General features: G+C 36.1%; 1 protein-coding gene across 2 annotated transcripts; it reads right to left on the reverse strand.

The window, feature by feature from the left end:
• Positions 1–3,000: 3,000 nt before the first annotated feature.
• LOC123866558 (adhesive plaque matrix protein-like) lies at positions 3,001–15,467 on the reverse strand. Of its 2 annotated transcripts, none has more exons than XM_045908200.1 (3): positions 15,381–15,467; positions 6,436–6,690; positions 3,001–5,538 (listed from the first exon to the last, which is right to left on the reverse strand). In XM_045908200.1, exons 1-3 carry the CDS (start codon positions 15,421–15,423, stop codon positions 3,797–3,799), a joined length of 2,040 nt encoding a protein of 679 aa, XP_045764156.1. In that variant the 5' UTR covers positions 15,424–15,467; the 3' UTR covers positions 3,001–3,796. The 2 variants fall into 2 exon arrangements, with proteins under 2 accessions (XP_045764156.1, XP_045764155.1); XM_045908199.1 differs by having other exon boundaries at positions 6,466–6,690; positions 15,381–15,441.
• Positions 15,468–16,855: the final 1,388 nt, after the last annotated feature.

Raw genomic sequence — 16,855 nt, forward strand, 5'->3', positions numbered from 1 at the left:
TTTTATCGTTTTATTTACCTCGGCGAGATGTTGCAGATATAGTAAATTGTGACATCGTTTACAATCACCTTGGAGTAATACCACCTAATAATAATTTTTAATAAATCTTTCGGAATGACTTGGCACGAGTGAAATGAAGTATTATTTATTGCGAATAATATATGCTGAGTTTATTATACCTCAACGTACGAAGTTTTACCTCAGTTTTAAGAAATACCTACCGTTTACTATATAAAGAGCATCAAAGCGTTTACTATATAAAGAGCATCAAAGCGGCAGTTTTTACAAGTTGAATTGCAAGCCTTTTTCTAAAGTACCTAGGTACTTTGAAAAATCTGAATATTTCCAGAATATTGGCGCATAGTACAAAGTTACTGATTGTTAGGTACAAATAAATAAATTATGAAAACTATTGTAATTATGCTAACTAGCTGTAGTCGACCAAAGAATTATTATGTAGATGGACTTCGAATGGAACGAACTGTGAAAACTTTGTGAGAGAAAAATTTCCACAAAAAATAACTTTAAAATTTCTGATTATCATAGAAAAAAATCCCACAAAAAATAACTTTATAATTTCTGATTATCATAGAAAAAATCCCACAAAAAATAACTTTATTTCTGATTATCATTCTTCTATGTTGATTTACGCTAAGACAGTTTTCATAAGCATGACTACGGAACTCTTCTGCGTTATATGTTCTGAGACGCACTTGATCATATATTTTTAGGGTTCTGAACCCAAAGGATGCCAACGGGACCCTATTACAAAGCCGTCCGTCCGTCTGTCTGTCTGTCAGCGAGCTGTATATCATGAACCGTAATAGGTAGAGAGTTGAAATTTTCACAGAATGTGTATTTCTGTTGCGGCTATGGCGACAAATAATTAATAGTTAAAAATGATATTTTTATACGATGGTACAGAACCCTCTGTGTGCGAGTCCGACTCACACTTAACCGGTTTTTTTATTTAAGAGGAAAATTGCCGCATATTGAAGGAGTTTTTACAGCGGATTCTAGCTAGGTACATCCAATTCCTTTCATTAAATATAGTGATTCCACTAATAGTTTCATCAAATTCATTGGATCAAATGATGACCCATTGTTTTGTCATCTATTCATTCAAACAGGCAGTGGAGTTTTTTCTTTTAGAATCTACTCACTAAGAATAAAACCGTATTCATACATGGGTACTACACACTATATAGCGTACGTATAGGCAGTCCTATAGTTAAGGGAATAAAACTATTATTATACATTTCAGTAGTCTCCTTTCTAATATTGACACACTTTTGACATCCGCTACTTATTAACACCTCTTACATATCCCTTTATAAAATAAATAAATAAATAAATAAGATATAGTTAAGATAATAAAGATTTATTTATTATTCGGTAGTACGAACAGGGGCGTCATCGTGGAGCAGGAGGAAACCTTTAGAGGGCTTGCTCCTGCGTTTTTCCTTTATCATATATATTATCATGTCTCTACTGCTAGTAATGGCTTCACGTTGATGCGATGAGTGTTTATTTATTAATAATAAAGATAACGTACGATAATATTATGTCATAACCTGTCTCATATAATTTTATATATCCGCCAGTCGATCTGTTGACAAAACCACTTATCTCCGTAAGTACCTACCAGGTATATAACTAAGTATAGTACCTATATATTGTGTTGAAGTATGTTGAAGTTTTCCAAATCTTTTGACATTCTTCAGCCGTGAGAAAATGTAGGTATCTAACATGTAGGGTGAAAACCACAATAAGTAGGTACCAGTTGGATTTGCTATCTTTATATAAGTAGGTACCTAGGTAAATAGTCATAAAATTGGGTAAAATTGAAGTCACGGAAAACATCTACTGAAAGATATCTACACTGGCTGAAAATAATATTAATGAGTTGTAAGAGTTCCAAAGAATCAAGAAACCATTAAGTAGTTACTACCTACCTAATAAATAATAACATATGTCCTAGGTAGACTATTGTTGTATGAAATCCGTAATTACTCCTGAGTCAGTTAGGTATGTACTATGTACCTTATTAGTAGGTGGTACTTACTTAGGTAGGTACTCATAATCATAATTATTGCAAAATATCGGATCTCGGAAAATATTAAGCTCGTTTCTAAGAATTATTAAGGAAAACATTTTAATATTAATCAAACCTACGACTATTAACTACTTAGGTATCCCCATCCACAGACTAGTCTGCTAGTTAAAGTTAGATCAGACTACAATTACTGAGTACAAAATATGGTTAGAGTATGATTGGAGTTTTTGGTTTTCCGCGGTTTTTTCCCCGGCTTTTATCTTTTTTTATAACTTGGCTCTGGATTCTAGTCGTTTGTGTCTAACCTCTTATTTTAATTATAAGATGTTATTTATTGAGATAAAAACTTTATAATGTTTTAAAACAACATTATTATAAACAACTTGTGTAAATAAAAAAATACTCATGTTTAATAATTAAATATTAACAATGTTCCATAGTCTTATTAATATGGTCAACGCCATCTATCATCGAGTAGCTAGAAACGGAGAATATAATATTTCCCACTAGATGGAACTAGTAGCTTAACCCCACAGTAATTGTTCTGAGCTTAAATTAACCCATTATAAAATAATGGAGTGTAGAAGTAAGGAACACGATCTCTTATGGGGGAAAAGTTGAAAAAGTTTCCACCTATAAACCACTCTAAACAGTAAAAAATAGTTCAAAACCTAGCTTGAGCAAGTGCAGTTGCGAACGTTAAATTGAAATGCACAAGAAGAAACCGTCTTTTTATTTTTTAAGGAATGTTAAATAAAAATAATACTTAGCTTCTATATACAAAAAATGAATAAAATATGAGTAAATAGAAAATAATAACTTCGCATGTACGATCTTGTACCAGTTTGAGGAAATTTTTACAAGTACCTAAATGTGATAATAGGTAGTAGGTACCTACTTTCTCATGCGCTTACATTGTACTAAATAAGATTAAAACACAAGACCCATTTTTACAAAAACTTTATTTACAAAGAAATATTTTACAATTTAAGCAGCTCATCATTATTGTACTCAAATATTAACATAACTGTATCATTTTATAATTTAAATTAAATTAATGGCCAGGATATTGACATCCGTTTTCCGGATATACATATAATTTACCCTTACTATGTAGTTCTATTATAAAATATATCGAATGCATTTGGACGAAAGGGTAAGTATTTAAATATAAAACGTCTATCTATTGATAGATTTATTTTGCGAAATTAAAACAAATGAAAGGACTAAATAATTCTTACAAATATCCGGAAAGTGGATAGATGCCTGATAATATGAATGACAACCTGAAAAAATATTTTACCTAATTACTACTTAATAGTTTTAACTTAATTAATTTAATACAAGCATCCACAATAATATCACAAAATAATAATTTAAGGTAACATTAAAATGGAAGGCCTCCTTAGATTACTGTGGAACTGGACAGTTAGAGTACAAACTTTAGTTATGAGAAACGGTTGATAACACTTGTTTATTTTACAACAGATTCTATTAGTAGTGCTTAAATAAATAAATACGATTTTTGAATGAATATAAATAGTTTCTTAAAAGTAATTTACTGCGGCAAAATTAGATCTATTTTGTAAATTGTTAGTAGGTATTGCACTTACCTAATCCTTACAATAATCTCAAAATTAACACACTGAACTTAGAAATTAAACATGTACAGGCAGTGTTTTAATTCGTTATCTAAAGAGGCGACTACAATAATGGCAGTAAAAGCAATGAATAAACTATTTATACTCTAGTTTTTGTTCTACCAAATTCTTCTATTTGATCATATTCCGAAAAGCCAGGGTCTGTATCGTAATATGCGTAGTCGTAACTGTTGTCCTCTTGGCGTATGGGCTTTGCCTTTGAGTAATATGGCGGTTTTGTGGATTTCGACGAGTACGATGAAGGAGGCGAAGTCGGTGGTGCTGTCTCTCTTGGTTGATGCCGTTCAGTCGTCCTAGGGGCTGACGTAGTAGTAATTTTTACTGCATTACTAGACGGAGCAAAAGTATAAGGTTGAGGAGAAGGCGGTTCGTAAGGTCTCTGAGTCGTCGTGTAAGTTTGGTAATAATCGAAAGGTCGCAGTGTCGTTGGTTCGGGTCGCGGTCTTATTGTAGTAGTATATTCAAATGCCGGTGGAGGAGTGGTTGTTGAATACTGCGGCGGTGCAGGTCTAAACGGTCGAGGGGCAGACGTTTTAGCAGATACCTTTTGTGAATGAATTTTGTTCTGTTTCTGATCTTCTGGCAATCTATTGCCGCTGGCTGCTATGTTCAATGAGTGGGCGCCTGATAGCAATTCTGTTTCACGCTCGTAAAGTTCCGGTCTGTACTGCCCATCGTCCTCGCCTTGGGGCGGTCGATATTGTCCATCGTCTTCTACGCTCTCAGCGTAATTCGAAGATTGAGTATTAAAACCTATATTTGTATTATAAGCCACGGTGTTTAAGTTAGCGAAGGGATCGACACGGGTAGTGGTATAAAAAGTGGTAGAAGCAGCAGTGGTCGTGGGATTATTAAAATAGCTTTGTTTGGCACCTGAAAATGAAGCAAAATTATTCTTTTCTGGTTCATAAGAAACGCTGTTAAAGTTCCTGTAGGCAGGCGTGCTTGTGCCGCGGACAGAATTGTAGTCAACTGTAGTGGTAGGTGAACCTCGGTTGTTGTTATCATTTAAGTTCCTTACTTTTACATAGTCGGGCTCTTTAGAAAATTCAGATTGTACATTGAAACTATTTCGCACCTTGAACGCTGGGTTGTTATTGTAATTATTAACGTTTGTTACAGGAGTGGACTGAATTTCATAGTTATATAACTCTACTAGAGGCTCGTTTTTAGTAGGCGCCTGTGTGGTTTGTGAAAATGGAGTAGGAGAGGGATTATTAGAGAAATATCTATTGTTGTTTTGTTTTGCAGGGACTTTGCTCACTTCTACATACTCGTCTTTGTATTGAGGAGGTATGTTTACGGTTGTCGGAGTCTGCTTGATATGGGTAGGATTTTTACGGTTCACATTTTGTTGTGGGGATTCAGAATATGTTTGTGGAGGGAAAGTGTATTGGGCTGCTGTAGTCGTTGGTGGTGGAGTGGGGGTGTATATTGGGCGTTTCCTTATCTTTCGTTTGGGAACATTGTATTGATTTGGACTCGAAGGCTGTGATTTAGTAGATGGGGCAGGGGTTGGTGTGGTGTACTGGGTCGTTGAATATGTTACACGTGCTGTTGACGATCTCCTGAAAGATTGAAAGGCTGGTCGACCTGGTGGTACTGGAGTTGGCGATTGGGTTTGGGCTACCGGTTCGTCTCGACCTCGGTCCCGTTGTCCGGTGAAAAAGTCCGATGAGTGAGCTGCTCGAAGATCAGAGGCGGCACTGTTTGATCCAGCGTTTTGCGAAAGACGGCGGTCACCGGTTTCTGCTCTCTGAAGTCCAAACTCGGTTTCTTCTTCTCGGTTTCCGGAAGTCGATACTTTCTTTGTGTCAAAACCTGAGCATAAAAAAGTTATATTACCATTTTAAATTAATTTGGGGCAGTTTTATACAGTTACCAGACAAAAATATCTAAAGTGTCTATAATTTTATTGTTCCTGATTTTATATCATTGCCTCATTAAGCACAACTACAAAAGCGTTCGAATTAAGCTTTTTTTTGTTATTCTATCATACCTCAATAGATAGGTACAATAGTTAAAATTTTAGTTACTACCAATTAACTCTATTTTACGAGCAGATTTTATTAATGCAGACCGATTTTAGCTGTAAATTTTGCATTAATAAAGCTTTTTACTATTGAACTACTTAGTAGTTGGATGATAAATTGCAACCTTTCCTTTTTTCTAGCAGTTTTGTAAGCATTATCATTCAACAATGGCTTCTATAAAACGCAAAGTATCAAGGTATCTACTTTTATTGCTTCCCATTTAATTCCCTGGCCAATTGAAAGCATTAATTCTAAGTAAGATAATATTTTTATGTCTACTGTCACTTACTAGTGAGTTTACGCAAACTTCCATAGAAATCATTTTCTGAAAATATTTATTATAAAACATTTGAAACAATTTTACGAACTGGACATAATATTACATCTATTTGAAGTTCAGTGCATATAAATTAAATTAACAGCCACTTTGACACTCAATGATGGATAGATGGATACACGTTTCTGAGTATAGTACGTACACCCTAGGCTGGCTGTTTTAGGATGTCTAAACGGAATAAAGCCGTCATTCATGTAGAGCGATAAAACAGCGCTGATATCACACTGCATATAATTAATAGCACGAATTCATAAAGCTACTCTTTTGAGTACCATTATATTTATCTACTTATCATAACATTTAAAGCTATAATTATGTAAGTACTGTTAGTTGCAAAAGCGAGCTCACCAGATCCGATCTTGTAGAGATCGAACTGACCATCGTAGATGTCTGCCGGACAGGCCAGGGCGTCGTCGTCGCCCCAGTCGGTACAAGTCTGTGCCTCCTGGTGGAACAAGGTACCAGGGGGACAGAAGAACCTGAAGTCTCGAACGCCGCCTCCAGCCACTCTCACGCACACGTGGAACGCCTTGCATCCAGATTTGGCGTCGGCATAGTACGCCCCGAGGATGCGTCCCCGGCAGTTGAATCGTTGAGCGCCCCCTTATAGAAACACGAGCAAAATTATGACAAAAATTAAATGTGAACATATCAACATATAACAATCATACCTATTATATGATAAAAATATGGATTCGGATAACATTGGTGAAACTCTACAAAATATTACAACAATGTGAACTGCGGGTAGGTTACTGTAACATAGGTATGTTACAAACCTATGGTTGACCTTGATAAAAATGTATGGGTAATCCAAAAAATTAGGACAAGAATTGGGATTTGGATAATATTGGTAAAATTCTACAAAATATTACAACAATGTATGCGAGTACCTACCTATGTTACGTCTTTGGTTGATCTTTATAAAAATGTAAGAGTAACCCGATCTTATAATCATCTCATCTTATTACCGTTCTCAATATTCAATCTATCTATAAGTTAGGTAGGTACGTGGAAACATTAATTTATCGTTATCGAACCATCGCAGGCCGAGAACTGGGCACAGGTCTCCTCTCAGAATGAGTTAGATTTAGGCGATAGTCCACCACGCTGGATAAGATTGCGGATTGGCAGTATTCACATTTCACACGCCTTTGAGAAAGTTATGGAGAACTCTCAGGCATGCAGGTTTCCTCACGATGTTTTCCTTCGATTTTAAAACAAGTGTTAATTTCGTAGAACTATTCGATGCTTTAAATACACGTAACTCCGAAAAGTTAGAGGTGCGTGCATAGGATTCGAACCCCCGACCTTCCAACCGAATAGGACGCGAACGTCAATCACTAGCCTATCACGGCCCATTGCAACATTATTAATATGTCCAAAATTGTATGGTCTTTTTTGACACAACTAACAACTTTGCTAAGTAACAGATAGATTAGAATAAAATAGAATAGAATAAATTTTTATTCAAATAAACTTTTACAAGTGCTTTTGAATAATAATAATTTACCACTATATGTATATTAAAACTCGACGTAATTCAATAGTGATATTATGATTGAAGCGGTTATGCTGTTCAAACAAAACATAATACAAATTATTACTGTTCATATTGCACGTCAATTATGTAACTGAATAATAAATAAACCCTCATATACAAAACTTAGATAAACACAATTAGATGGGCATTATACATACTACGCTAGATAAAAACATAGGTCAAGCGGTTATATTACCTCACATTGAGGTCGATTACGTGATCAAATGTGTATGATGTTTACCCAACTATGGCAGGCGAATGGTCAAATACTTAATTGAATTTTTATATCATCCCACTGCCTTCATTCTATGTACCTACCTACTTATACATATAGCGAATTGATTAATTAAAAAACTGCTCAAGTGTGAGTCGAACTCGCACATGAAGAGAAGGTACTATCTCACTATCGTACAAGATATAACACTTTTTAGTGATAGGCATAATATTTAACCACAAATTCACGGATTTCGGATTTTTCTCTTTACTTGTGCTATAATATGACTTATATTTTAGGGTTTCATTCCCTTGCGGGTCTTGACAGACAGACGCAGCATGGTGATTCTAAGTATAAGGGCTCCTTTTTTCTGGGATACGGAACCCTAAAAATATACCCTTCTTCCGAACCATTGGTAAATTATTTGACGATTCAAAAGCACTTGTTTATTTGAATCCCAAGGATTTTGAAAAACCTAAATCCACAATGAAAAAATCGCTCGGCTATTATCTGTAGGTATGGTAGAAAGATAGCTGACGGGTATAGACTAATTTTTATCACTGAAAATCAAAGAGTTCCTACGGGGGTTTTTAAATAAAATAAAACAAGTATGCGGACAAAAACTCGAGCATCATCTTGTTTCTTATAAGAGGAGCCTTACAGGAGAAGAGGAGTTACAGGGTTCGAACATTATTTACATTCGATGCCACTCTTTTTAGATGGCGCATCAGTCGTTTGTGTGTATGCGCAAAACAACATTAAACATCAACATTTGTTATTCAACCTTCAAATTACGTGTACCTTCCATTCCATTTTAAGTTTAATAACCCTCCGAGCTTTGAAATGTGATAGGCATTACAATTCATAGAACTTGTTTTGGGCTAGGAATTTAGGTAATGTACCAAAACTCAAGATTCATGCATTCTGCAGATTATATCTTCACTCTTATAGCCGACAAAGGAGTAGGCAGGTAAAGCGAAACTACTCATAACTATTGCCTACTTACACCTACTGCTGGATATTGCAAAATCAACAGTCACTCATAGCGCAAATTCTAGAATGTATCTAGGGTCCTATAATTATTATAATCACTGAAAAATATTTCTAAGGCGATAACGATGGGATAGACATAGGCATACATTATGGATCTATGGAAGCTTTTAAAGGCTGATACGTTGGTAGCCAAAAACAGGAGAGCATGGAAATCTATTGCATGCCGCCTTTTGTTTCACGGCGATAAAAGGACTTTAAAGGTTTTAAAGGTTTCTTATTTATCACCTACGTTATGCACCAATTGCTATAAAATAACTAAGTAGGTTTTAACTTCATCGTTTCTTTGTATGGTTTTTTGATAGGTATAGTATGTCGTTTTGTCACTTCAATACTTGTTTAATACTGGTTTTTGCGTAGATTTCAATAAAATAATTATTTTTGAGCGTGACTCTGCCAAACCGCGCAAATTATATAGCTGGTTAGTTAGGTAGTGTCAGCGGTGGCAATGGTTGCTAAACTGTTACCACAACACCGCGTTCACACGCCTTAATAGTGTCTCTTTACTAAGTATAGTTCTTACACAGTTTAAGTCATTGAAGGCAAGAAGTTGCAAATCCCATTCGTAACACTGAAAAATGATTCAAATTTTTCTTAATTGCTGCATATCTACGTTTACCTACGTCTTATTGAATGTAACTAGCTGAAGTCTGCCACTTCGTAACCGTAGAAATAGGTTTTATGAAATATCCTGTGGGAATTCTGATTTTCTGGGATAAGATAATTCTTATCCCAGAAAACTATCTACTAAGAACTTAATCTACTTTTCTTATCCACTTAGAACTTGCATACGGACGGATGGACATAGGATAATTCCTATGTCCGTATGCAAGTTCTAAGTAGATACACAGAGATTTGTGCAAAATCTGTTGCGACTGATATTTGAAAGTCTTGAACTAAGTAGGTACCTATGTCTCTTTTGCAAAAAAAAATTGTTAAATAACACCGGAATTCATAGTCAAGATTGGGGCGGGGCTTCTTTAGAAGACAATTCAAACGATATGTGTCATCCACAATTTTAATGCATTGCATAAAGGTTGAATACGACATTGGCGAAGTGCATTGTGCTGGGTTGGCACTACAAATAAGCCACGAATCAAGTGAAGAAGAAGAAATGTTGAATATGACAAATGTCGTTTGAATCGTTAAGCTATCTTGACTATGAATTCCAGTGTTAGTGTGCTTAAAAGTTATAACCGCAGTAACTTAGCAAAAAGTGTCATTACGATTAAAAAATTTAAAATAATCGTGGTCATTTGCGACGTTGCATCACTGAGTGAGGTACACAGTTCGGCGGTGAACGTTTGGCTCGCGGAGTGCGGAGGTTAAACGAGGTTCCCATGCGTGCGAGTGGGGTTGCGTTGCGCAAGCCTCGGCCGAATGCCCCATCCTCTTTGAAAGGTCGCCGGGCTTATCTCAATGCGAATATGTTGTGTGTAATTTTAGTTTTAATAGAAACTACCTGACCCGACTTCGCATGGGCGAACCTTTCTTGGTCTTTACCTGGTCTATTTGATATAGAGATATTAGCAAAATCTCAAGTTTCTACAGCTTTCAGCAAGTTCCTCCATTTATAAATAGAGTAGCTGATGCCCGCTACGTCGTCCGCGTGAATTTAGGTATTTAGAAATCCCGTGAGAACTCTTTCTGTGTCACTCTCCATAATATAATATTATAAATGCAAAAGTGTGTTTATCTGTCTATGTGTCTGCTAGTTTTCCACTGCTCATCCGTTCAATCGATTGTGACGAAATCTGATACAGAGATATTTTTCATCCCAGGGATGGACATAGGCCACTTTTTGTCCCGGAAAATCAAAGCATTATCACAGGATTTTTAAATAACCTAGATACAAAGATGAAGTCATGGGTAATGATACCCATGACTTCATCTTTGTATCTAGGTTATCTGTTTTATATAGATAGCATTCAGAACGCAGATATAGGCAACTTTTTATCCCGGAAATCAAGGAGTTCCTCCGGGATTTTTTAAAAACTTAATCCAGGCGGACGTAGTCCCAGGCATCACTTAGTTATTATTGAAGTTCATCAAATCGCATCTGTAGCGAAGAAGCGAAATACTCTTCTTGACCATCTCAATGTCAGTAGGGTCATTAGCATTTGGCATGCTAGGATACTTTCCAATAATATCAATTAAAAACATAAAATAATCCTTGACATACATTGAATTCAAAATATTCACACATATTATCCACGAAACACGTAACGCACCTACTCGTTTGGATGCTACTATCTAACCAACGAACCCTGACTAGGTCACACCTGTCACCAAAAAGATATACCTACCATGTAAGGTATATCTTTTTATAATATAAATGGATCTTAGGTCCCAGCTTTTAAAATAGTTCGATTGATACTACGAGTATATATACAGACAATCTTTCTTTCTATTTATGGCTCCATTTCTGTATCATTCAAGTTTTATTTCCATCCCTCGACGTAATTTTCATTCCAAAACCTTTTGCGCGCTTCTTATTGAATATTAATGGAACTTTTATGAACACACAATATGTCTTCATGTAAAGCCGAAGTGCTATGGCAGTTTTATCGTTATTGTCTCAACTAATGGATATCCTCCGCTGGATATACTTAGGTCTCTAGAAAGCCTCTCATCACTCCATGTCTTCTATCACTTGTGTCCAGCGGCTCCCTGCGATTATTTTGATATCAGATGTCTGAATGACCTAAGGTGGGGAGGTCGCCATTTTCTGGACCACAAGACTCCAACATCCATGGCTGACCCGATCTATAGGTATCTGCACGCTTGCAACTTCAGTTTTGAGACTCATTAAGCTTTGTCGGTACTTTTATCGGTATTTTTACGGATTTCCTCATTTCTGATTTGATCTCGCAGAGATAATGACCACGCATAATATAGCCTGCAGGCGAATTAGTGTTAGTAGTACAGACATTTTAATTGATTGATATTCATATACATTGAAAGGTATAAGCCTCAATTAGTAGTACGGTATGCAATTAAAACTTTTGTCTTCTGACAGTTATAGATACGGTTCTATTAAAATAAAGTAAGTATATCATCGCTTCGCATGTTAAAATGTTGAAACAGGTAGTGTATGTTCTTCCTTCCGAAGCATAAGTCATGCGGAACTAATTGTTTAATGTTAGCAAATTGTTTTTACTATTCATATAAATTACAGTTTCGTTTGTTTTACGGTTCAATTTTAGTAGGTCAAGGTAATATTATTTTTTGAAGTTCTTTTGCTTTTATTAACTCTAGATTTTAGATCTTTGTTTATTATTGCAATTTAACTTTACTTTACCTTTCTAAACAATTATACTAAATTAAATTTTATAACCTGCTTGCCTGATGCTTGTGATTTTGTCCGCGTGAATATAATAATTATGTAGTTATACCTATGGTTTTTAAAAGTTCCGTGAAAAACTCTTTTATTTTCAGGATACAAAGTAGCTAACATCCCTGTGCCTTTGGTCAAATCGGTTAAGCGGATGGGTCATGAAAAGGTAGCAGACAGATAGCGATACAACAAAATGATTTGCAGATTTTTTATTGCTTCACTAAACATTTTTATTTCAGGTAGCGAAAGTATAATATCTGCGACGCTAAAGTTTTTCAATACACATATGATCAATTATTGTATTAAAAAGATAAATTGTCGGTTTCATATAATATCATAATCATCTATTATTATCATCTCCTCTCCTCCTCCATCTCATCCTCTAAAGTCAAATCTTCTCTCAGAATAAAAGAGGCGTTGGTTAAATCCAGATTGACGGACTTCACCATACCTTCAGGTTCATATAATATTCTCATGATGTCTCATCATGAGAATATTATATGAACCTCTCAGACATGCAGGTTTCCTCACAATCTTTTCCTTCAGTGTTAGAGCATAGTTAGTCAATTATCTCAAATATCACATGGACTTAACGTTGAAACTGAGGACGGGTCATGCCTTTATAAAACCGTGTCGGAGATGACATAACCTATTGTTATAAAGAATCAGAGACTCGACAATTCAGAACGCCCGCTGGGAACGCATCATTGTCGTAGCTGCCAATATAATCAATAGTAAACGTACACATATTTCACGGACGCGACGTTGCAACTAAGTATATAACTCGTCACTTTCTTTTTCTATTCACGTAACCAGTTTTCTCACGCTTTGATGACCGCGCCCATAGTAGACCGTACGTTATAGTTTCGACATATTTATATTGTTAAGGTGTGGATTTTGGAGGGTTTTGTTTAATTTATAATTTTCGCTTTTATGACTTCGTTGACAAAAAACAATTGAGTATTAGGTGATACCGGTGACTTCGTCCGCTGCATTTAGTTTTTATTTAAATTCCCTTTGATTTTGAACTTTCCGTGTAAATTTTCCACAATTGAATTACCTAGATAAGATAGGTAATATGCTAGACGATGCCCGTGACTTTGTCCGCGTGGATTTAGGTTATTTAATAGTCCCGTGGGAACTCTTCGATTTTCCGGGATATAAAGTTGCCAAGTTCCTTGATACTAAACGTCAAAATTAGTTTAACAGATGGGCTGTGAAAAGGTAGCAGGCAGACAGATAGACACACACTTTTGCTTTTATAATACCTACCTACCATTACGTCCGTAGGCTTTTCACATGACAATAGCTATAATTGCTCATAAGCGGAATTTACATTACGAAATTAGTGGCACAAAATTAATTTGACGACATTCACTTCATTATCAATTGCACGTGTAAACGTCTAATTTCGTAGTGCATGCATTAAGAAATTAGACGTTTACACGTGCAATTGATAATGAAATTAATGTCGTAAAACTAATTTCGTGCCATTAATTTCATAATGTAAATTCCGCTATAGAGTCGATGTAGAGAAGTTGTACGACTTGTATTAGTACTGCAGAGATGTAAACCAAGGGACGGGATGCATAAGTAAGTAGGTATTAATGTGTGCATCGGAACCTTGTAACGCATCCGTTCGCTGGCCGTCACGCCGCGCCGCCCTAGTTCTTCGGGGAGTCGTGAGAGAATCACTTATATAAAACAGGGGAATCGATTACCATTATGTGCGATAGTTTGCGCCTAGCGGCATACGGCCGAATGGAAAGTGCATCAGCATTGCGCAACTAAGTCGCGTTGCAATAGTGCACCTCTCACACCGTACGGAGATGCACTGTGCGAGTACGAACTGCGAAAAATGTCACCTAATAGATAACATCAACCTTTATTTATACAGCATTAGTGACTACTTTTGCCCGCTATGAAAGAAATTGCGTCAGCATAATTTGTTGACTATGCTTAAATGTGACTAAGATGAGCATTACTTTATGAGATGGTCACGACATAATCTCACGATACATTATATTATTATTAAACCAATTTAGAGTAGTTACCGCTAAAAAAGCTGTGATAGTCTAGTAGTTAAGACGTCAGCCTTATGGGGAGTCGGGGGTTCGATACCGAGCAAGCACCTGTAACTTTTCGGAGCTTTATGCGTTTTAAGCAATCAAATATCACTTGCTATAATGGTGAAGGAAAACATCGCGAGGAAATCTGCGTGCCTGAGAGTTCTCCATAATGTTCTCAAAGGTGTATGACCAATCCACACTTGGCCAGCGTGGTGGACTTTGGAAAAATCCGTTCTCATTCTGAGAGGAAGACCCATCAGTAGTCGTCCGGTGATGCCTTAACGATGATAATGATGATGAAAATAGGTACCTAATTTGTAAAGTAGTAGGTAGGTACCAAGTTAGATTAATATGCACATACAATATAACTTATGATATTCAAAACCACACGTTAGTGTTAAATAATGCATTTAAGTAGGTGGTTACTTAACGAAGCATAGGAAAACTCTACCTTCATTAAAATATTTTCTAAAAATCTGTTAATTAAATATTTTTTAAACTGATTCTTTTTTAAGCAATTCCGTTATTGTGTACGGCCGATAGAAAATAAATATCTGTCACTCTTATGATAGTTTTATAAAAACTCACATTCCTCTTCCCTTCCCCCTCCATCTAGGCAACTTACTTAGGTAGCCTGGGAGTGGGAAAGACAATAATGCTACGCGCAAGGTCTGGACCTGTGGCCTTCTGCCCTTTTTGGATCTTAATAATGCATCTAAATGGTAAAATATAGTTCAATTGCGCTATTGGGTCATTTTTGACATTAATAAAATTAATTAACAAAATATATAGTAGGTATTAATTAAATAACCAGACACAGATTTCATAAAGCTTCTTAAAACAAAAGGAGTAATTATTTCCTTGTGATTATAATGAGTTTCCCACGCGCCCGGATGTCCTGCACATCGTACAATCAGACTCACGCGCAGATGCACTAACACTATTACCTATTTCTTCACCGCTACGGAAGCACTAAAGTATAGGTATAGGAGCTACTTGTAAACCTTACAATGCTGTACCGAAGAAACTCGTATGTGTAAAATCACGTCCAAGAACTTCACTGAATAACCACTGACTTACCGAGGATTGGGAGCAAAGCGAGCACGAGCCACACGGGAGACATGTTGCCGCGAGGTGCGTCGCAAAGGGACTGGCGGCCATTGCGCCTGTCGGGGATGCGCGCGCGCCGCCCGCCCGCGGGGTAGGGATGAAAGCTCGGCGCCCGCCCGCCGGAAAATCCGCGAAGATTACTACGAGCACGCTTACCACCTCGATAAAAAATGTACTATGACAGCGTTGTAACCTTTACGCGCTAACATCATCGGATCAGCATTTGTAGTAGATTAGACGCGTGATTTTGTCCGCGTGGATTTAAAAAATCCCATAGGAATTCTGATGTTTCAGAACCCTTCCTCATGAAATAAATTATGACGAAAACTGCGTTGAACCCTTCGACAAAGTGTCGATTAAGTTGTTATATTTGAATAAAATATTATATAACACATTTTGTATTATACAGCCGCTGCTTTAGGTGGTTATTTAAGGTTTGTATTTATTTGGAGTCCATTTTGTGATTTGATTGGTTCAGCTTTTTAACCATCTTAAAATGTTACTTGGGAAGTGTGTGAAAATACAGGTGCACTTTCTATCGCTTCCAATGTTACATTCTAATGGAAGAGCCATCCGACACGACGGGAATGAGATTAGGCGCAGGACCATGGCTTTTTGTCCCATCCTATCCTAAGGTATAACATCCAAGCCAAACCTGCCTCATAACTTTTTTTACCTGACCTATGACCGCATGATTCGCGATCTAAATAAGCTAACCACGAGGCAAAAAAAAAATATTTAAATATAATCGTGTCTGTGGCATCTTGTTAAACAAAACAGCACATGAGTTACGTAATGCTAGTTGTGCAAATAGAAGGTAAACGTGATCATTGACTCCACACACGAGTTAGTACTTATTTCGTGAGAGTCTAAAGCTAGACTTAACAATTCACATACAATCCATGCTTATGTTCTTATTATGTTGATATGTCGTTTTATTTTAATTTTACACGCAACTTCATCTGCGTAGATTTAAATCCTTTTTATCATTATTTTTCTAGGATAGAAAGTAGTAGGTATTCTGTGTCTATGTAAGTATATGTAATATGTATATACGTTTTCCCGGGTATGCCGCAGTGTAAAAATAATAAATTATTTAAGTATAAGGTATTAATAATAAAAAGTGTAAACCCACAAATGAAAAATTCGAAAAATAAAATATTTTTATGGACAAAATTGTAAAAACCAAACCCTTTTTTGCTCATTGCCTAAAGTCTATCTAGCACATCTAACATATAGATATTTTTTTATTGACAGCAGATTTTTCAAGATGATTCCGACAGATATGATATTTTTTAATTTCGTCAAGGTTCACAAAGTCCTGTTTTGTTATAAATGATACTTATGATATGATCAATCATTCATAAAAAAAACTTACTGAGTGATATTTTAAAAATAATAGCTTTAACTACCTACCTGTATTTTTAAGACGGAAACAAATTATA

This window comes from Maniola jurtina, chromosome 7, assembly GCF_905333055.1.
Source record: "Maniola jurtina chromosome 7, ilManJurt1.1, whole genome shotgun sequence".
Lineage (NCBI taxonomy): Eukaryota > Metazoa > Arthropoda > Insecta > Lepidoptera > Nymphalidae > Maniola > Maniola jurtina.